The sequence below is a fragment of the Selaginella moellendorffii genome, unplaced genomic scaffold, assembly GCF_000143415.4.
Source record: "Selaginella moellendorffii unplaced genomic scaffold, v1.0 SELMOscaffold_47, whole genome shotgun sequence".
Taxonomy (NCBI): domain Eukaryota; kingdom Viridiplantae; phylum Streptophyta; class Lycopodiopsida; order Selaginellales; family Selaginellaceae; genus Selaginella; species Selaginella moellendorffii.
In genome coordinates, this window is record NW_003314308.1 from 1251067 (window position 1) to 1274191 (window position 23125).

Here is a 23125-nt window from a genome sequence, read left to right on the forward strand (position 1 = left end):
TTGATCTAATCACATCGATTTTTTTCCCAGGAGATCACATCCCAGCCACTAGAACTAGTGGCCATTGCTCGAAATCGATAGAAAGAACCAGGGCATGGAATTCGTCTATTTGGACCACGCGAGAGGATGATTCGCGGAATCAATCTCTTTTAAATATAGCTCCCACACCACGATGCGATAAGATTCTTCTGGGTGTTCTTCTCGAGCCCTTGGTAGAAGAGATCTTCTAGCTCCCATGGCCACCATGAATGGATCGCCCAAGATCGATCCAGACGCCCTCGTCGATGCCTGGCTCGCGCGATTGGATTCCTCTCTCGCCTCCGGCGATGCATCGGCCGCTGCCACTCTCTTCGAGGAATCCACTTCCTTCTGGCGGGATCTCATCGCGTTCACCTGGAACATCGTCACGGTCGAGGGCCGGTCACAGATCCACGCCATGCTCCAATCCACGCTCGAATCAGTCGCGCCCAAGGGTTGGGTCCGCAACGGTACCGCCAGCTACAGCGCGGACTCGGGCGTCATTGAGGCCTGGATCAAGTTCGAGACGCGCGACGCGGTATGTACGGGGCATTTGCGCCTGATGGCCACTACTTCCCTCTGTCGTACGCTACTCACCGCCATGGAGGGGCTCAAGGATTTCCCAGAGAAGAAGGGCCATACGCGGCCCAAAGGTGTGACGCACGGCGTCATACGGCACCGCGCGTCATGGCTGGACGGGCGCAAGGAAGAGGAGCGGACGCTGGGCAGTACCGTGCAGCCCTATTGCGTCATTGTCGGGGGCGGGCAGGCGGGTATCGGGCTTGCCGCGCGGCTCCGGCAGCTCGGCGTGCCGTGCATCGTGGTAGAGAAGAACCCGCGGCCGGGCGATTCGTGGAGGAGTCGCTACAAATCGCTATGTCTCCACGATCCGGTGTGGTATGATCATCTTCCCTATTTGCCATTCCCGGAGAACTGGCCGATTTTCACGCCCAAGGACAAGATGGGAGATTGGCTCGAGGCTTACACCAAGATCATGGAGATCAACTACTGGACCTCCAGCGAGTGCCTGGGAGCTCGTTTCGATCCACAGTCCGGGGAGTGGGAGGTGAAGATCCTGCGGGATAGGAGCAAGGAGGTGACCTTGCGACCCAAGCAGCTCATCCTGGCGACCGGGATGTCAGGATTTCCCAATGTGCCACGGATTCCCGGGCAGGAGGAATTCGTGGGCGATCTCCATCACTCGAGCAAGCATCCGGGAGGCAAAGCTTACAAGGGGAAGAGAGCGGTGATCCTGGGATCCAACAATTCGGCCCACGACATCGCCGCCGATCTCTGGGAGAATGGCGCCGCGGAGGTGACGATGATCCAGCGATCCTCCACCCACGTAGTTCGATCCGAGTCGCTCCTCCAATTCGTGATGAAAAACACCTACTCGGAATCGGCGGTAGAGTCGGGGCTCACGACTGACAAGGCCGACATGATCTTCGCGAGCGTGCCATACAAGATCATGGGCGATGTTAATCGACCAACCTACGATGCGATCCGAGCCCACGACAAGGATTTCTACGCCGCGCTCACCAAGACTGGATTCATGCTCGACTTTGGCGACGATGACTCGGGGCTCTTCATGAAGTACCTCCGCCGTGGATCCGGCTACTACATCGACGTGGGCGCATCCCAGCTGTTGATCGACGGCGAGATCAAGCTCCGCAGTGGCGTCACCATTGCGTCGCTCAAGCCGAGCTCGGTGGTGCTGAGCGACGGTACGGAGATCGCGGCCGATGTGGTGATTTTGGCCACGGGGTACGGATCCATGAACCAATGGGCCGCGAAGCTAATCTCCCAGGAGGTGGCGGATCGCGTGGGCAAGTGTTGGGGGCTGGGATCGAACACGCGCAAGGATCCCGGGCCGTGGGAGGGGGAGCTCCGGAATATGTGGAAGCCCACCGCGCAGGAAGGGCTGTGGTTCCATGGTGGGAATCTCCACCAGGCTCGTCACTACTCACTCTATCTGGCGCTACAGCTCAAGGCGAGGATGGAAGGAATCACGACCCCGGTGTATGGCATACCCAAGGTCCGCCACCTCAGTTAAGTCAAATCAACTAGTCAATCCTAGTAAATTTGTCAATGATAGTCAAACATTTAAAATCTGAAAAAAGTAATCGGGTATGATCAGCCTGCTAGTGCCTGTGGTGGTAGGGTGCAGTGCAAATCTGAAGCATCGCTTCCTGGGGAACAATGCTCGTCCCACAGCGATCAACGTTACGGGGTGGATTTTTGTCAGCTGCAAGAGACAAGGAGCATTCACTAGAGGGATTGCAGCCAGGCCGGAATCAATGTTTTGTTCATGCAGATGAAGCTGAATTATTATCCACTACTTCTGGCGCTAAATGTAAGACGATTTATTTTCCATTAGCTTAAACAAAGTTTAGGTGGATCTTTTTGTTCCGTGTAGAACATGTTTCTACCAAGAAAAAAAAGGAAAGTTAAATCTAGTTCTTTGTTTCCTTGATTGGGATGAGCTAGAGAAAGAAGATAAAGAACATGATATCCCCATATAACTCCCCTTGTATATAAAGAAATATATAACATTCTTCAACTGATTTGGAGGCAGCAATAGAGCAAGCATATTAGTGAGCACCTCATCAAAGGTTTTGGTTGTGATATGCCCAAAAGCAACAAGCTTGAATAAGGTGGGAATTCCTTTGTTGGCAAAGTCTTGAATACTTTCAGTTTGGCTCTTGACTATTCCACCAAATTTGGTTTTAAACTCAAAGTTTTGCCAAAGACGAGTTTCAAGGTTAGTTGGCAGTCTTGGTGTTGTCAAGATAACAATGATACAGTTTTCCAATTGCTCACCCAAAGATTCCAAGTGCTCATGTGTTGCACTTTTTTCATTCACTAATGCCATCTAGATTATTATGGGCAACTAACATTTCCCAGAGTTTCTTCTCCAACTTAAGATTTCTAGCCAAGGAAATCCTTCCCGTTGAACACTTTAAACAAATATTTATCAAAGAAACACTCCTAATAACTATTTAACATCCAATAGGTTGGCAAAAAGGGTGCTAAGTCAATAAAATAGTTGACTAAAGAATATTTTTGTTACAATATGCACTACCACTTAAAGGGTATTTCAAATTTTTATTTCCGTTTTTTAAATATGCTAAGAATTTTCTTTTGTAATAAATTAATATTAGAAAATATTCTGTCATTATAACTATATCTTAAATCATGTAATTACTACAACTAAACTTTATGTTGTAACTATAAACTATTATATAATATCAGATATTATTATAACTAGAATAAATTATATCTCAAATCCATACATATAGAAGAACTAGGTTACCTTTTTTGTTTTTCTCTCTTCTTCTTTAGTGCATAATCATTAATGAGCTTTGACATGTAAGTTCATTTTTCCTTAATGTACACCTCTCCATAAACTTAGCTACAACTTTTGCATAGAGTGGCATATCATCAAGAGCTTTCTTCATAATAACATGCTAAAACCATTGCACAAAAAGTCAAGGATACAACCACCCTCACAGTAAAAGTGTTGCACAACCATGTTTATCAAAGCTTTTGATTTTTGTGAAAGAAGTTGCATGTAAAAAATATTAAAGGTATTTTTTTGTCTAAAAAGAAATGACTTACCAAGCTTTGCATTTAATGTCATCCATGACAATATTGACTTATTTATGTTGGAGGAGATTTGATGAAAGGTTCAAAGGCAAAGCCACTTTTCCCCTTGTTTTCATTTTTTTGTGAAACAATAGCATTGAAATAACTTTGATTTATATTGCAAAATCAATTACTAATTAGGAAACATAAGAACTTTAAGCATACTTACTTTTTACCTCTAAAACCTTAGTCTATTCATAACTCTAGTATGTAGTTTTTAATTACGACAAAGTGAGTTTGAAAAAACACTTCTACCATCTTAATTATTTGCAATGTCATCCCAAAAGTTAAATACCAATTGAAAGTCCTACAAAATTCATTTGGAAGATTAATACCAAAATAAAGTTGGGTTGGATGACTATCATCATATTTCTTCATTAACCCCCCCCCCCCCCCCCCCCCTACCCCTGACATCTTTGATAAAGCCAAAGGGATTTGTCCAATATTAAAATTCATCAATAAAGGAATTCTGAGAGTTGCAATACATAAACTTCTTCAGCTCCTCAAGAATTAACTTATGCTGTTTAAACATCTTGGTATTTGGAGCTTTTTCATCTTCATTAATTAGAATTGTTATAAAAATCCTTATTAGCATATTTCTTATATGTGTTATAGCCTTTTTGAAGAATGATTTCAGCTAAATCTGGTGGCAAAGTGCTTTTGGTATTTTATTTAGATCATCAATATATAGTTCCATGCAAGCTTGTGAGAAAAATTTCTTCCTTTCTTCTCTAAAACGTAAACGTCTTCCATCTTAAGATTAGTTGGAAAAATATAGTTAAATACAAAATAAATAAAGAGCTTTTTTGGGCTTATTAAATATAATGAATGCTTATAGTGTTTTTAAAGTAGTAGGCTTTCTTTTCTTCTTTTCCAACTGTGTCTTCACTTTGGTAGGTTCGTTAATATTGTTAAATTCCATCAAGAATTCTTTTTTGATAGTTATAAATTGTTTCTCTTTGAACTAGTCTTGGATATTCAAGTTTCACATTTTTTGTTCCACTTTTGGCACCACAACAATATGACAGTTTTCCTGTTCATAATTTATAACTCTAGTACATTTAGGCAGCTCCTCATCCCTATATATGTAGATAGACGAGGTAGGGAACAACCATGGCTCAACAATAGTTGGAATTGCCTTTCACACAGATTTGAAGTACTTGAAAAATAAAGAAAATTAAAACTTGAAAAGTATAAAGTGATGAAAGTGTTACTTATATGCAAGGTGCTAACCAGTTTTTTATATTATTGCATCATTTTTTTGTCCCTTTAGTCTTCATCATCATCCTCTTTTATCTCGGCTTTACTAGACATTAGCTGGAGTTATGGCCAAATTTGTAAAATGCCAAACTTGAATTTATATTTCTTATAATACTCTAACACTATTTTGTACTTCGATCAATTTGCTCTAAATAAAATTTTTTTATCCACCTCCTCAATATACCCAATTGCTTTCTCTGTCACATTAATGTTTATTAGTTTTTTCCTCCACCAAATTCAAAATGACTTATCAGTGGTTAGAATTAAAAAGTGAACAACTTTAGATGACATACTAGTTGCTCTTAACTCTTTGAACACTATTAATTTGTCCAAATTTGGATTTATGCCAAAGTTATTATGTTCAGCTTCTTAAATATACATTATTTGTACTATGGATCCTTAGCATTAAAGTTTATCACAACATCAAACCATTCCCCCTCAAGATTTAAATATAAGATATTGATCAATTTCGTTATCTTTACTATATATTTTTATTTGATTTTGTACTCCTTTTTAACAATAGCATCAATAGCATCAATAGCATCATTTGTTGTGGGGGGAGCTATAATGTCACTCCCCCTTATGTGACAACTCTAGTAGTATGCCACCATTTGGATTTGCCATGGGGGGAGCTATAGTGCCACTCCCCCTTGCGTAACAGTTCAGGTGGTGGTGAGTGCCACCACTCGGAGTGGCCATAGGGGGAGTTATGGTGTCACTCCCTTTGACAAAGTAGTATGATTTGCAGTCGATTCCTATGTTGAGGCTCCCCCCTCATTGAGCATAGAATAACATAAGGGATGGGTAGGGGGGAGTGCTTTTTGCTTGTGTGCTTGCTACTTAACCCATCTCTTGCTTAGAAACCTTAATTACCAAAAACCTTAACCCAATTTTAATGTTGATATCAACCTTAGAAATACTTAAAGCATTATATCAATTTTGGAGAAAATGAAATAAAGTTACAGTTGTAAGAATTTACTTCTATTAATGACTTGATTTTTCTTGTAAGGTGTGTTTTTATTTTCCCTTATTTTAGGTATGGCTAAAAATCCAATAACAAAGGATGTTACATAGCAATAGTGAGATATCAAAGGAGGGAGCTATCGTTAGAAATAGAGTTGCTGATAGAAAAAGGATCCTTATGTGCTTTCAATCTGATCAAGTTAGAATGTTATAAAGGGCTCAAGGTATAGGGTCACTTTGGGTTACTATGACAAATATTTTTTTAGGTGGGAAAATGTATTTTGCACTAAATCCAATTGTAGAAGCAGAGTTTCAACTAAAGAAGTTTGTGGTAGGTTTAAGTGATGCAAAAATGTAGAGTAGAGAGGTTTTTTCTTTAACAACAAATAAGAAAGAGCCATTTTCGACAATAATAAACTCTTCTATAGTAGACTCAATAAAAAATTGTAGATATAGAAGAATATATAGGTAGTGAATCTGTGTTTGAGCTACTTATAAGTAACTAAATTTTCCATTCTACTTTAGTCACTTAACCACACTTATTACCACTTAAAAGAGTCTCACTCACAATCTTCATAAGTTTTATTCCCGATTTAGGGATATGCTAGCCCCATGAATGGCATCTATGCTACTCTACCTTTGCACTTGGTCCATCTGCTCCACATGTTTAATCCCATGACAAACAGTCAAAGGTACTACTGACATCTCAACCTATTATGTTAACACTATGTCTATTCACCTTTGTCTCATGATAATCCAAGACTACTCATACCATAGCTTTGTCTCCCAAAGACTAAGCCATCTGTCCATGAGTGGTCATCTTATAACCCCACTTTAGCATCCTGAGGATGCTTAAAAATATAAGGAACACCCTTCTCGAATATCCCTTCTTCAATCTCTATTAAGTCCCTTTTTGTCCATAGCTGTACTCATCAACACTGCTATTCGATTAGGGCTTAAAAGCCCAATTACTAAGTCCCATTGACCTCTAGGATTTCTTTGTTATGTGATTGTACCCTTAGTCACTACACAGGAGGATTGCTCCTCTTTTTTTCTATAGTTTAGGACTTTGGGATGATATTTTGAAACACTGCGGCCCAACACATGCCTCGTGGGTACTGTCCCCATATTCCACCCTTTAGTGCTCTAGCCATATGGTTAAAATGAGGTTCCAATGAGCCACACTAGGTATCCAAGTAGGTAGTGCCACCCACACTTGGATTAGGAGCATTGATATTTCGATTTCTCAAGGGAATTAAAGCTGTCTCTTGAACACTTCACCAAATTACCCCATTTGTCCGTCCATATTCACTTTAGCCTTAGACTCTTCAATGGTTATATAATCACCCACCATATGGGTATAGCCTTCCTTGGTCACACTAGCCTTTCCTGGCTAAATTGGTTCCACTAGAGTCCTCCCCTTACTATACTTTTGGAGCTCACCAAACCCCTAAGGATTTGGGAGATGATCGCTTTGGGCTTTCACCCTCAAACTTGGACTCGAACTCGCACTTAGACTCGAGCTCTGGCTCAGTCTTGGTCTTAGTCTCGATCTCAGTGTCGGTCTCGATTTTGGTCTCAGTTTCAAACTCAACCTTGGGCTCCATCATCTCAGACTCTATCTCAGACCCCTTCTTGGACTCCATCTTGGGTCCATCTCGAATCCATCTCAAACTCCATCTCGGGTCCATCTTGGACTCCAACTTAGGTCCATTTCTGTAGCGCATGTGATCATGGGATGAGATTTGGATATACTGTCACTGTGGATCCTTGGAACCTTGGGGGATAAATGGGGATAAAATAGCCACTAAGGGCTCTCTCATCAAGCAATTGCCCCTTTTCCAGTTGGCCTAAGGGGAGAGAGATAAGGTGCGCTACAGTTGGTATCGGAGCAAATGGCACGGGTTTGATTCCCATTGATTAGTGGCTACTTAAAAGTATAATATACCCTTGAGCAAGGTATATTCCTACCCCTAAATTTGAAATCGTATGTATTGGGCATCCATACGTACGTCCTTCCTCTTGTGTGGAGTATCCACGGACGAAGGTATCCACCGTGGGACTGCGGTATGGGTGGATGACTAGTTGCCTCACATGGAATAGCTGGTCTACACAATGGAAGGATTGGTAGATTGAGTGCGGAAATGGAGGTGCTGGTTCCCCTTGGCTCAGTAGGGGTTGCTAGTCAATAGTCAATGAGGACATTGACATTTCTGAAGGGGGGGTGAGTGTAGCGCATGTGATCATGGGATGAGATTTGGATATACTGTCACCGTGGATCCTTGGAACCTTGGGGGATAAATGGGGATAAAATAGCCACTAAGGGCTCTCTCATCAAGCAATTGCCCCTTTTCCAGTTGGCTTAAAGGGAGAGAGATAAGGTGCGCTACAATCTCGGGTCCATCTCAAACTCATTCTTAGACTCCATCTTTGGTCTACCTTGGACTCCTTCTCAGACTCTATCTTAGGTCCATCTTGGACTCCAACTTTGTAGCGCACTTGAATCTGGAGCTGAACTCCAAGCCCGTTGCGCTACAAAACGAGGGTCCGGTACAATCCCACGAGCACCAGCTCCCCATATCCAGCACCTGTAAGCAAAATGGTGTCAAATGGAGTCTAGCATAATTTTGGCATACCGGTGGCTTAACGCGAGGAGGAGGGTACCCCACCGAATAGAGCAACGTGGAGCTTAGGCTTAGACTCAAGCCGGACGTAGAACAAGGAGCGACACAGCCCAGCAGGGGCCAAACTAATGTCTCAGGTGATCGGACATGCATTTCAACCACTATCCCTACTATACATTTAGTCCCACCAACCACTATCCACCACAGCATTTCAACCACTATCCCCACAGCCCCCCCGCCCCCCCTTCCCCCTTGAGGAACACATGCTTTGGGCTTTCACCCCAAGCCTCCTTTAGTATCAAGAGTTAGTCTCTGGGACAAGTTCAAAACTTATTAAATATAGAATGGTGTTAGATTGCGAATTTGGACATGGGATGAACACCATTATATTTAGGTCAATCTCTACATTATGTAGATATGCTAAATGAGCAAATCTAAACACTTTCCATAAATAGCATTTGGGACCAAAATGAGACTAACACAAAAGGCATGATAGCGAGGGTGTTTGGTAGACATGGTAAACTATCATCTAACAAATATTGAGGGACTAATCTCAATATCGCGGGGGTTCCCAACACTAGCAAGTGCAAGTCAGCATCATGAGTTTCTCGTCACCGTGTCAAATATGCTTCCTTAGTGCCCTTCCGATCTAAGTGCATATATGCTGACCAGTTTCTCAACTAGCTTGGGCGGAGACCATAAAGGGAACCAGCAATACCGACCTCTTGCCGTCATGGTAGTAAGAAGAGAGTGTCCGTAAAGACTAGCCAACAAGTATCTTTCGATACCTGAAGTCACATTTGCGACAAACTTAAGTTTAATCTTAACACTTTCACATATCATGTATTGATCCTCTTGTGTCTATTTTCTAAAGGCTCGCTTATTGATTGTTTCGTGCTTATTCCTTAATCACTTTATTAAGAGTTCCACCTTTGCTCTTGACTTTTCAAGTTGGAGCTTTTAGTCCAAACGTGTTACACTTGTTTAGCTTTTGCTTCAGCCACTACCACATGGCACCCTCTCAGCTCCACTTTAGAGCTTAGGGATTTGTGTTTCACACTACTAAAGCTTATGAGATATAAATCCCTAAGCCCTAAATTGGAGATGAAAGGGTGCCACATAATAGTGATCAAAGTGGAAATCCAATAATCATAACATGTTTGGATCAAAAGTTCTAACTTGGAAAGTTGAGAGTGGGAGTGGAACTTTGAACAAAGTGCTCGAGAATGAAGCAATCGGTGAATGAGTCTATAAAAAGGGATATAAGAAGGACTGACACATGGAAGTGTCAAGATTAAGTCCAAAAAAGAGTTTAAGAAGGAGTTTAAAATGGAGTCTAAAAAGGACTTCAAAAAAAAACATCTAAGATGGAGTTTGATATAGACTCGAGATGGAGTCTGAGATGGAGTCTGGTATAGACCTAAGATGGAATCTGAGATGGACTTGAGATGGAGTCTGAGATGGACCAGAGATGGAGTCCGATATCAAGTCCGAGATGGAGACCAAGACCTGGTTTGAAGTCAAGTCCGAGGTCGAGTCTGAAGTTGAGGTTGAGACTGAGCCTGAGACTAAGACTAAGACCAAAACCAAGACTGAGTTGAAGACCGAGTCCAAGACTAAGACTGAGACCGAGATCGAGACCAAGACTGAGTCCAAGTCCAAGTCTAAGTCTGTAACGCATGTGATCATGGGATGAAATTTGAATATACTGTCACTGTGGATCCTTAGAACGTTGGGGGATAAATGGAGATAAAATAGCCATTAAGGGTTCTCTCATCAAGCAATTGCTCCTTTTTCAATTGGATTAAAGGGAGAGAAATAAGGTGTATTATATGTGGTATTGGAGTAAATGGCATGGGTTCAATTTTTATTAATTAGTGGCTATTTAACAATATAATGTACCCTTGAGCAAGGTATATTCTTACCTTAAATTTGAAATCATATGTATTGGGCATCTATGCGTACATCCTTCCTCTTGGTAGAGCATCCACAGATGAAGGTATCCATTGTGAGACTGCGGTACGGGTGGATGATTAATTGCCTCACATGGAATAACTGATTTACACAATAGAAGGATTGGTAAATTCAATACGGAAATGGAAGTGTTGATTCCCCTTGGCTTAGTAGCTAGTAGCCATTAAGGGCTCTCTCATCATGCAATTACCCCTTTTTTAATTGGCTTAAGGAGAGAGAGAGGGTGCATTACAAAGTCTGAGTCTGAGTCCAAAGGTGAAAGCCCAAAATGATCATCTCTTAGACCCTAGGGGGTATGGTGAGCTCCAAAAATATAGTAGGGGGAGGACTTTAGTGGAGCTAGTTTGGCTAGGAAATGCCAGTGTGATTAAGGAAGGCCATACCCATTGTGAGACATAAATCCCAAAGCCTCAAAAGTGGAGCTGAAAGGGTGCCATATGGTAGTGGCTGAAGTGGAAGCCAAACGAAAATAACATATTTGGACTAAAAGTTCCTACTTAGATAGTCAAGAGTGGGAGTGGAACTCCCAACAAAGTGATCAAGGAATGAGCATAAAGCAAGCAGTAAGTGAGTCTCTAGAAAAGGGACACAAGAGGATGAACACATGACATGTGGAAGAGTCCAAGATGGAGTCTAAGATGGACCCGAGATGGAGTCCAAGATTGAGTTCGAGATGGAGCCTGGGATGGACCTGAGATGGAGTCTGAAATGGACCCAAGATGGAGTCCGAAATGGACTTGAAGTGGAATCCAAAATGGAGGCTAAGATGGAACCGAATTTGAGTCTGAGTTTGAGTTTGAGTCCGAATACTAATATAGGTTATTGGGTAAAAGCCCAAAGCAATCATCCCCCGGGAGAGTGTAGGGGTTGGACCCCAGTGGAGTTAGTTTGGCCAGGAAAGGCTAGTATAACCCAGGAAGGCTATGCCCATGTTGGGTAATGATATATCCACTAAAGAGTCCAAAGCTAGAGTGAATACGGATAAACAGGTAAAGTAGTTTAGTGAAGTGTTCAAGAGTTGGCTTTAGTTCCCCCAAGAGATCGAATGGTCAATGCTCCTAGTCCAAGCATGGGTAGCACTATCTACTTGGATACGTGGCATGGCTCAACGGAACCTCACTCTAGCCCCATGACTAAAGCACCCAAAGGTGGAAGGTGGGGAGAGTACCTATGATGCTCACTTAGGGCTACGGTGTTCTGAAATGTTGTTCCAAAGTCCCTGATTATGGAAAGGAAAAGGGGCAATCCTCTAGTGTAGTGACAAAGGATACTATTACATAGTGAAGAAGTCCTAAAAAATAATGGGATTTAGTGGTCAGGCCAGTGGGCCTTGACCCAATGGCAATGTTGGTGAACATGACTATGGACAAAAAGGGACTTGGTGGGGATTTGTAGCGTATATAATTATGGGATGAGATTTGGATATACTGTTACCATGGATCCTTGGAACCTTGGGGAATAGCTAGTCTACACAATAGAAGGATTGGTAGATTCAATGCAGAAATGGAGGTGCTGGTTCCCCTTGGCTCAGTAGGGGTTGTTAGTCAATAGTCAATGAAAACATTGACATCTCTAAAAGGGGGGTGAGTGTAGCGTATGTGATGATAGCATGAGATTTAGATATACTATCACCATAGATCCTTGGAACCTTGAAGGATAAATGGGTATAAAATAGCCACTAAGGGCTCTTTCATCAAGTAATTGCCCCTTTTGTAGTTGGCTTAAGGGGAGAGAGATAAAGTGCATTATAGGATTGAAAAATGCATATTAGGGAAGGTTATTCCCCATATCTGCAAGCATTTTAAAGATGCAAAAGAGTGGATGTAAGATGACCACTCATGGATGGATGGCTTAGTCTTTGAGAGACGGGACTATGATGTAGGTGGTTTTGGATCATCAGTGTGACAAATGTAAATGGGCATGGCCTTAGCGTAATGGGCTGATATGTCAATGGTACCTTTAGGTGTCGGTCATGGGATCGGACATGTGGAGCACTTGGACCAAGTGCAAAGGTTGAGTGGCATGGATGTCATTTTTGGGACTAGCAAGCCCTAAATCCGAAATAGAACTTATGAAGATTGTAAATGAGATTCCTCCAGGTGGTCAGAGGTGTGGTTAAATGATTAAAGTAAAATAGAAAATTTAGTCGTTTACACCCATGTGGTGGGTGATAATATAACCACTGAGGAGTCCAAGACTAAAGTGAATATAGACGGATAAGTGGGGTAACTTGGTGAAGTGTTCAAAAGCGGCTTTAGCTCCTCTGGAAAATTGAATGGTTAATGCTCCCAATCTAAGTATGGGTGGCATTACTTACTTTGATATTTAGTGTAGCTTATCAGAACCTTGCTCTAGCCACATGGTTAGAGCACTTAAGGGTGGAAGGTAAGGAGAGTACCCACAATACTTGTATAGGGCCTTGATGTTTTGAAATATCATCCTAATGTCTTAGACTGTGGAAAAGAAAAGGAATAATCCTCTTATGTAGTGATTAAGGATATGGTCACATGGTAAGGAAGTCCTAGATGTCAATGGGACTTAGTGGTCAAGCCTTCAAGCCTTGACCTAGTAGTTGTGTTGGTGAGCATGGTTATGGATGGAGGGGGACTTCATAGGAACTAAAGAAGGGACATTAAGGAAGGGTGTTTTTTATGTCTCCAGACATCCTAAGGATGTTAAAGTGTGGTCTTAAGATGACCACTCATGGATAAATGGCCTAATTTAGGAGAGATAAAAGTATAGTATAGCTTTAGTGTAATGGGCTAAGATGTCAATAGTACCTTTGGGGTGTTAGTCATGGGATTGGACACATGGAGAACTTAGACCAAGTGTAAAGGCTAAATGGCATAAATGCCATTCTTAGGGCAATTTAATAACTTAACCACACCTTTGACTATTTGGAGGAATTTCACTCACAATTTCCATAAATCTTATTCCTAACTTGGGGACATGCTAATGTTAAAAAGTTTTTAAAATTCATTAATAATAGCTGTAATACTTGTTCAACAAAAGTGGAGCAATATTCAAATTGATATCTTTGACTACACAATCAAAATGGTACTTTCATAATAACAAGAAAACCACAAAAATCTACTAATCTACTATACCAGTCAAAGATTCAATTTAGTTTAGATGAATTACACCACCATCAAAAATGAAGTTCTCAAAATGGTCTATGCATTTTAGATATTTTGACATTACCTCTTTGGCAATAAAGTGAAGATTATGGTCGATCATAAAACACTTTTACACTTTTTCATAAAACCATCCTCATCTATAAAATTGCTCGATGGTTTTTACTTCTTAAAAAATATAACTTCCAGATCATTCATAAACCCAGCAAACAACATAAACAAACACATTAGCCGTATTACGACATATGAACAACTAAAGTATAACATGAATGACTTCTTAAATTTAAACATCTTGTGAGTCTATACTTCACCAATTTGAATACATGACATCTACCACTAGACAACAACAAGATTTCATACCAATATATTACTTCAGACCAACACAAACAATTTGTTTTGAGGATAAAATTATATTCAACCGTGGGAGGAAGACTATATAAAAAAAGATTAAACAATGTATTATAAAGATGTGTACAACTTGAAAAACTCAAGATTTACTTGATGAAATTCGCTATGGACAAATACAAAGGCACTTTGCAAAAAAAATCACAGCTCGAAAGATTTTACAAGATAATCTTTGGTGGCCAGACACTCTAAAATGATTTAACAAAATTTTGTCAAAAATTCAACATTTATCAAAGAACCAAATATATGAGAAAAAAAAAAGAATCAAGAACTTTATTCTAGAACTCCTCTTGAATAATTTCAACGATGGGGACTCAACTTTGTAGGACTATTTACAATAAGTTCCAAGCAAAAAAAATACATCCCTATAGCTACTAACTATATGACGAAGTGGGTCAAAGTTAAACTAATGAAGGCTATAACAACGAAAAGCACAGCAAAGTTCATTTATGAAAACATTATTCACAAAATATGGTTTACCTTGAAAACTTATTATTAATCGAGGAACACTCTTCATAAAAAAAACTATCAATATTCTAACTCAAGAGTTCATAATCAAGCACAGAGCACCAACACCATACTATCCTCAAAGAAATGGTTAAGCCAAATCTACAAACAAGACCCTTAAAAATATACTCAAAAAGATCAAAAGATGAATCTAAAAGATTGGGACAATTGCATCTATAATGCCTTATAGGATTATTGAATTACTTACAAGGTTTCAATAAATTTGACACCATTCAAGCTCACCTACGGCTTAGAAGCATTTGAGTACATTGTTTTTCATTGCGAATAACAATACATTATGAGATCAACCAAGAAGAGTCAATCAGAAAAAGATTAGCAATGCTAAAAAAATTTGATAAAGAATGACTACAAACAATTTGGACTCATTAAGCTATTTAAACTAGAAGAAAAACTAACCATAATAGAAAAAGACAACTCAAGAAAAGTGAAGAATTCAAAGTTGGATATCAAATTCTATCGTTTAAAGTAAATAAAAAGAAAATTGGCTCAAAAATAAAATCAAGATAAAAAATACCATTCTTTGTCTAACAATTTAAAGCTCTAGTAATGGTAGCAATTATAACATTTGACGACGAATATCTCCAAACTATCAACTTCAACAAGCTCAAAAAATATCAATCGATTGACACCAATTTTATCAGCAATGATGTAGAAAGAAGTGAAGATTACAACTTTGAAACTCAAAAATTCAATATAGAAGAAAATCACAAACATAACACTCAACAATTCAAGGATTTACAACACAAAATTCAAGACTTCAACAAAAAAAAAATCAATTCAAGAAAATCAAATTCAAGAAATTAAACTCAAGAACCAACTTAAGAAATCAACTCAAAGAAGAACTTCAAATATCAATTACAAGAAGGCAACTCTAAAAAAATTCTCGAAATCAAGCTCAAAAACTTAATTCAAAGAAAATTTTCAAACTCGAAGTTCAAGGAATCAAGAAAAGACTAAAATCAACAATCATCACAATTCACTAAAATTCAATAATAAATATGCATAAGATCAAGAGAAAACAAGTTTCAACAAGAAAATAACAAGAAAGAGAAAATTTAAGCTAGAAAATCAAACTTAAACCACTTAACAATTAGTCAAATTTGGAGAAATGTTGAAATTCCTGAACTTCATAGCATGCAGCCAAGTTTGGAGGACATCCTAAACCCTAAACAAGTGATGGATTAATCTCCTGTAGACACACTCCCTAAAGTGATCACTTGCTAGAGACACTCCTTGAACTTTGGTTCATTCTTGGTCAAGACTAAACTCACCTCACAAACCTAACCGCCTCTTGTATTGCACTTGTATTGCCAACAATATTGTGTGCCAAGATCAAGAAAATGAAATAGGAAAGTGGGGCATATAAGCATGCAGCATTGCTAAGGAGTTCATCTTCAATCCCAAGGCACTCAACATGATCAAGGTGAGTCTCCTTTGTAATCCTATTTGGAATAAGATTGAAAAGCTTAACACATGGCTACACGAAGTCAAACTTTACGAGTTCTCAAAGATCATGGAGAAGTTATACAACATCAATATCACCAAGAAGCTTCTCTTAGCATATAAGGAAGAATTCATGCACACCAACGACTACAAGTTTGTCTTGAGTGCCAAGTATTTTGCATAGACATTCAAACTTCCCACTAGTGGAGAGCCAGTGACATTGATTCCATACATGAAGGGGATTCCACTAAAATGTATCAAGGTACATGAAAACTACAACAACAGAAATTTTGTGCAAATGAACAATGTGATCAATGAAGCTAAGTTACAACTCAAGTTTTTGATCTCCATATTAGAGATGTGCAAGTCCATGACTTCCGCTAGCAAAGCAATTGCAATTCTCTACAATGACTTATAGCAAAAGACACAAGTTGACATTGCCAGTTATCTCCATGACAAGATCATCAAGGAATTTAGCAACAAAAGACTAGGCAAAGCCATGAAGATAGAGACATTACGAACACGAAGAAAAAGAGAATGTGCTTCAAAAATATGAGAAGATTTGATCCTCTTCGGACTAGCAAAGAGACAAAAAGCATCAATTAAGACAACACCACCCATTCATAAGGCCAAGGTAACATCTACACAATAGTAAGAAATTTGTCAAGAGAACGACCAACAACAAAGATCATGAAGCTTAAGGTGAGGAAATTCAAAAGAACACTGAAGAATAAGATCCTGAATACATAACTACCTTGTTGGATGATGCCAAGAATGAGATAAGTGCCAAGAAGGAGGTTCCAAACCTATAGTCATCACAACTAAAGGAGGGTAATATGAACATGACCTAGCAGGAGCAGCCTCTAGCATCTCCACCACATGCGGCAACACTAACAAATCTAGCTCTTGACACCAATACCAATAGCATCCCACATCACCATGTACATCACAGTCAAGAGTGTCCCAAGCAAGAGTGATGTCGTGAGCCCAAGCTTCCACACTAGATCTTAAGCTCGGCATTTCTCCAGTTTATGGACAAAATGCAATATCTCCAGCTGTTATAAATATGACTGTGGATATAAAAAAATTACTTATCGACAAATCCTTTTGAATATTTTTTTTCTATTTTTATCCCTATTTATCCCCCAAAGTTTTAAGGATTTACGGTGATAGTATATCTAAATCTCATCCCATGATCACATGCGTTACATTGTGTATGATCTTTGATAAATATGCACTTATTCAATTATTATATTAATAATATTCTCGTCTATAGAGTTGTGAGATGAAAGGAGAAGACACTCTAGCTCAAGTTCATTTTTAGACACTATTGAACAAAATATGCCAAATTAGAATATGATTTTCAACACCACCAATGTTTTATAGTTTCATAAGTGACAAAGTGTAAAAGAATTTACAAACTATTAAAACCATCTATAATGGTGGTTTAGATAAAGTTTTAATCGGGTGAGAGAGGAATTGCTTATTCCATTGGGAGTAAAGTATACATGAACACATAGAAAAATGCATTTGAGTGGAATGCCTTGATGAGCACAAGCATTTATGTTGGAGATTAAAAGCTAAAAACACTTTAAAAGATGTAGAATAGATTTGGTTGGCATGGTGGTTTACTCATTTTCCACATTGGGGGACTCTAATTATTTCTCAAGTGAGCAAATATTAGCATTGATCCTTTTTATTAATTCTCTTTTTATTATAGATGAGTTCTAAAATAGTTATTACCCAAATTCCAACAATAAATTTTACCAAAAGTTACTATGTGATATGGCTAACAAAAATAAGTGGCTTGAAAAATAAACCTCTATCTAAAGCTTGTTGAAATGACTTAATCATTTTTATCTTATAATAGGCCTTTATGCATACTTATATAAAAGGCCAAGTTATAGGAAATGGACTAAATGTTGAGGATTTAGTGGCACGCTTATCTATTATAACATCAACATGATATTTTAGTTCATAGAATTGATAAAATCAACTTTAGATGATTTTGGAATTCAATTCGCAACAAAACCAAATAACCTTGAAATTATCATAAGTGACAAACAAATGAGCTGATATAACTAATAGTTTCGCACTATAGTATGAGTATATTACTAGAGAACGAGAAGGACAAATAATTTCAGGCAACTAAGATCTCATATGCTTCCAAGTCAAAGAATAAAAAATTCAGAAGATTGAGTGAGATATATGACAATCTAAAATAAAATCTACAATCAAGTGTCTTGCTTGGATTGGAGGAAAAATATGTGGTAAGCAGATTACTTTAGGAATTTTATGCAACAATAATAATATGGTGATCTTCCACAACACAATAATCAGTTTATATGGTTCTGTCCAACATAAAGTTTGCACACATAGTTTGTTACAACATAGATTATCCAATAACTAGAACATGTACTATGTACTTATCTAATTGAAAAAAGGGTGAATTTGACAAATTTGGAGCTTTAAGCTTTGGTTAAAGCAAGCTTTAAATTTGAAGAGAACTGTAGCATATGTGATCATGAGATGAAATTTAGATATACTGTCACCATGAATTCTTAAAACCTTGGAGGATAAATAGGGATAAAAGAGCCACTAAGGGCTTTCTCATCAAACAATTACCCCTTTTCCAATTGGTTTAAGGGGAGAAAGATAAAGTGTATTATAGTTGGTATCGGAGTAAATGGCATGGATTCGATTCCCATTGATTAGTGGCTATTTAAAAAATATAATATACCTTTGAGCAAGGTATAATTCTACCCCTAAATTTAAAATTGTATATATTGGGTATCCATGCGTATGTCCTTCCTGTTGTGTGGAGTATCCATGGACAAAGGTATCCACCATGGGACTGCGGTACGGGTGAATAACTAGTTGCCTCACATGGAATAATTGGTCTATACAATGGAGATGTTGATTCCTTTTGGCTCAGTAAAAGTAATTAATTAATAATGAATGAGGACATTGACATCTCTGAAGGGGGGGTGAGTGTAGCGCATGTGATTATGAGATGAGATTTGAATATACTGTCACCGTGGATCCTTGAAACCTTGGAGGATAAATAGGGATAAAATAGTCATTAAGGGCAATTGCCCTTTTTCCAGTTGGCTTAAGCAAAGAGAAATAAAGTGCGCTATAGTACACTTTATTGCCACAACCACAAGTTTAACCTTAACACTATTTTTAAGAAGTTCTGAAAACAAGAAATAACAAACATGTAAAGATTATAAATATTTAGTCAAAGGAAGCAAAAATAACATACTCAAAAGCATTACAGTTGAAGGTGGAAGTTATCATGGGTATATAGTTCTCAATTATGAAATTGATATTGTAAATGGAAAATTTACAACATCATAATGAATCAATTCCTAAGTTGCACTTGTGCATTCTTTCAATAGTAAACTTCTAATAAATCTTCCATCCTTTGTAAATATATATATTTTGTATATTGTATGTTTCTCTGGGATGGATCTAAATGTTAAATTTTGGATTCATCACTCTGCAATGTTTAAACATGGGGTGTTTATGACATTGAGAAAGAATTCAATATTGATATTGTATTTGAATTTTATATAATATAAATAAATTTTTATTTATAAATTACATCTAAAACAATATAGAGAATTTCTTATAATAGGGATTTTATAGTAATAATGAAAAATTCAATACAAATATACATTATAAATTAGAGGATGCTAACTTAAATAATTAGTATAATACTAATTATTAAATATTAAAATAATATTTTCTTCTGTAAACTAGTTGATAAAGCATAACATCTATTAAATAGCAACTATTGCCACTATGGTAGTTTACACAGATCTAAATATTTAAAATTATTAATTTGGTTTAAAATACCTATTTAATAAGAATATTGCTGTTAAAACCTAAAAGGAATATTCTTTGTTGTGCTAATATTCTTAAAATGTTTTTGTCAACTCCGGAATGTCTGTTTGGACCAGGACGAGCAGTTGATTCGCCGAATCTATTTTCTATATGGCTCCTCACACTCAACGACGCGATAAAAGTCTTCTGGGGGTGTTCCAGACAGTGGAGCGCTGTTACAAGGTATATCTTGAGCGCTTAGAGATCTCTAGCTGCCATGGCCACCGTGAATGGATCGCCCAAGATCGATCCAGACGCCCTCGTCGATGCCTGGCTCGCGCGATTGGATTCCTCTCTCGCCTCCGGCGATGCATCGGCCGCTGCCAATCTCTTCGAGGAATCCACTTCGTTCTGGCGGGATCTCATCGCGTTCACCTGGAACATCGTCACGGTCGAGGGCCGGTCACAGATCCACGCCATGCTCCAATCCACGCTCGAATCAGTCGCGCCCAAGGGTTGGGTCCGCAACGGTACCGCCAGCTACAGCGCGGACTCGGGCGTCATTGAGGCCTGGATCAAGTTCGAGACGCGCGACGCGGTATGTACGGGGCATTTGCGCCTGATGGCCACTACTTCCCTCTGTCGTACGCTACTCACCGCCATGGAGGGGCTCAGGGATTTCCCAGAGAATAAGGGCCGTACGCGGCCCAACGGTGTGACGCACGGCGTCATACGGCACCGCGCGTCATGGCTGGACGGGCGCAAGGAAGAGGAGCGGACGCTGGGCAGTACCGTGCAGCCCTATTGCGTCATTGTCGGGGGTGGGCAGGCGGGTATCGGGCTTGCCGCGCGGCTCCGGCAGCTCGGCGTGCCGTGCATTGTTGTAGAGAAGAACCCGCGGCCGGGCGATTCGTGGAGGAACCGCTACAAATCGCTGTGCCTCCACGATCCGGTGTGGTATGATCATCTCCCCTATTTGCCATTCCCGGAGAATTGGCCGATCTTCGCGCCCAAGGACAAGATGGGAGATTGGCTCGAGGCGTACACCAAGATCATGGAGATTAACTACTGGACCTCCAGCGAGTGCCTGGGAGCCCGATTGGATCCACAGTCCGGAGAGTGGGAGGTGAAGATCCTGCGAGATGGGAGCAAGGAGGTGACCTTGCGACCCAAGCAGCTCATCCTGGCGACCGGGATGTCAGGATTTCCCAATGTGCCACGGATTCCCGGGCAGGAGGAATTCGTGGGCGGTCTCCATCACTCGAGCAAGCATCCGGGAGGCGAAGCTTACAAGGGGAAGAGAGCGGTGATCCTGGGATCCAACAATTCGGCCCACGACATCGCCGCCGATCTCTGGGAGAATGGCGCCGCGGAGGTGACGATGATCCAGCGATCCTCCAGTCACGTTGTTCGATCGGAGTCGCTTTTCCGCTTCCTGACGCAGGAGATCTACTCGGAATCGGCGGTAGAGTCGGGGATCACGACTGACAAGGCGGACATGATCTTCGCGAGCTTGCCATACAAGATCATGGGCGATGCCCAGCGATGCAATTCCGATGCGATCCGAGCCCACGACAAGGATTTCTACGCCGCGCTCACCAATACTGGATTCATGCTCGACTTTGGCGACGACGACTCGGGGCTCTTCATGAAGTACCTCCGCCGTGGATCCGGCTACTACATCGACGTGGGCGCATCCCAGCTGTTGATCGACGGCGAGATCAAGCTACGCAGTGGCGTCACCATCGCGTCGCTCAAGCCGAGCTCGGTGGTGCTGAGCGACGGTACGGAGATCGCGGCCGATGTGGTGGTTTTAGCCACGGGGTACGGATCTATGAACCAATGGGCCGCGAAGCTAATCTCCCAGGAGGTGGCGGATCGCGTGGGCAAGTGTTGGGGGCTGGGATCGAACACGCGCAAGGATCCCGGGCCGTGGGAGGGGGAGCTCCGGAATATGTGGAAGCCCACCGCGCAGGAAGGGCTGTGGTTCCATGGTGGGAATCTCCACCAGGCTCGTCACTACTCGCTCTATCTGGCGCTACAGCTCAAGGCGAGGATGGAGGGAATCGCGACGCCGGTGTATGGCATGCCCAAGGTCCACCACCTCAGCTAGACAGTGTCAACTCAAGCAATGGTCAAAGGTCAATGGTCAATTGCTAGTCAAACAGTCAATAACATTTAAAATTTGGAGAAAAAAAAACGAAGATAACCGTTGGGAATTAGGTTTAGGGCTCTTGCTGCGATGGATGCTGTTTGATTTCATCCTTATCCTCCTGACAAAGAGATTTCGAAGGCTCTCAATCCATAGTACATGATTTTTCGTGTCTCCTTCTTGTAGGCTTTGCAAAGGGGATATTTTACAAGGCGAGTAGCTTGTACGATTACGATTTTCATCACGAGAGGGCAGCTTTTCTAAAAAAGAAAATTTCTTGTGGAAGTTGTCAGGCTCTGGGCAATCTCTACATCCTTGTACCATCAAGAAGAAGATAAAAATAAGGAACACGGTACTGTGAATCTGATCGAGTTCTTTGTTTCCTTGCTTTGGTCCTTTCAACTCAGTCGCCGACAATAGTCTGAGGTTCTTATCTCCACCGCGACTCAAGCATGGAGCAAAACTTTGCACGAGAATGAGTTAACTTGCGAATTTTTCTCGGCAATGCAGGCTAGTCAGCGCGTTGGAAGACAATGCGATTGGAGCTACAGCGGCGTTGGAAGTTCTAGATTGTTTCTCACACTCTCAAGTTTGACCATCACGGTTTCGTCGAAGCAGCCGAGCCTCGAACGAAGAAACTCCTCGCAAGAAGAAAAAAGAGGATTATATCTTCTCAGTGCATTCGTTTTGGATGGATGGCAGATCTGATTCCTCGTTTTCTCCTTTTCTCTCACTGTTTGTGCAGGGCATCAGTTTCACTTTGAGTTTGGAGCAACTTCTTTATAACAGTGAGTGCTCCCCCGGCGTTCGTCAACACGGCTCGCGATTGTTTAATCCAAACAAGTCATTTTCTAATAGAGGGGAGGGAGGTTGCCACTTCGCTTGCGCCACCACCACCTCGAAGTAGTGGAAGCGGCAAAATCTCCCAAAGGCATATCTTTTCGCTGGTAGCGGACAAACATCTATCGCATCGCATAGACAAAGTCAAATAAATCCTCGCAGGATCACAAATTCTGGTGGACAAGCTTTTAAAACACGTTTGTGGATAACAGGAAGGGAGAGCAGCGCAAAAAGTTGGCCAGATTGATTGTTGGATGGAACGGACGGAGAATTGGAAGACAAGAAAAGCAAAGAAAAAAAAAGAAAAAAAA

General features: G+C 40.6%; 2 protein-coding genes across 2 annotated transcripts; both read left to right on the top strand.

The window, feature by feature from the left end:
- The first annotated feature begins 200 nt into the window (after positions 1-200).
- On the top strand, positions 201-22336 carry LOC9658293 (probable indole-3-pyruvate monooxygenase YUCCA5). The gene is made up of 2 exons (XM_002981051.2): positions 201-262; positions 20127-22336. Exons 1-2 carry the CDS (start codon positions 236-238, stop codon positions 21933-21935), a joined length of 1836 nt encoding a protein of 611 aa, XP_002981097.2. The 5' UTR covers positions 201-235; the 3' UTR covers positions 21936-22336.
- On the top strand, positions 218-2157 carry LOC9647189 (probable indole-3-pyruvate monooxygenase YUCCA5). The gene has a single exon (XM_002981050.2). The coding sequence runs from the start codon at positions 236-238 to the stop codon at positions 2069-2071; it is 1836 nt and encodes a 611-aa protein (XP_002981096.1). The 5' UTR covers positions 218-235; the 3' UTR covers positions 2072-2157.
- Positions 22337-23125: the final 789 nt, after the last annotated feature.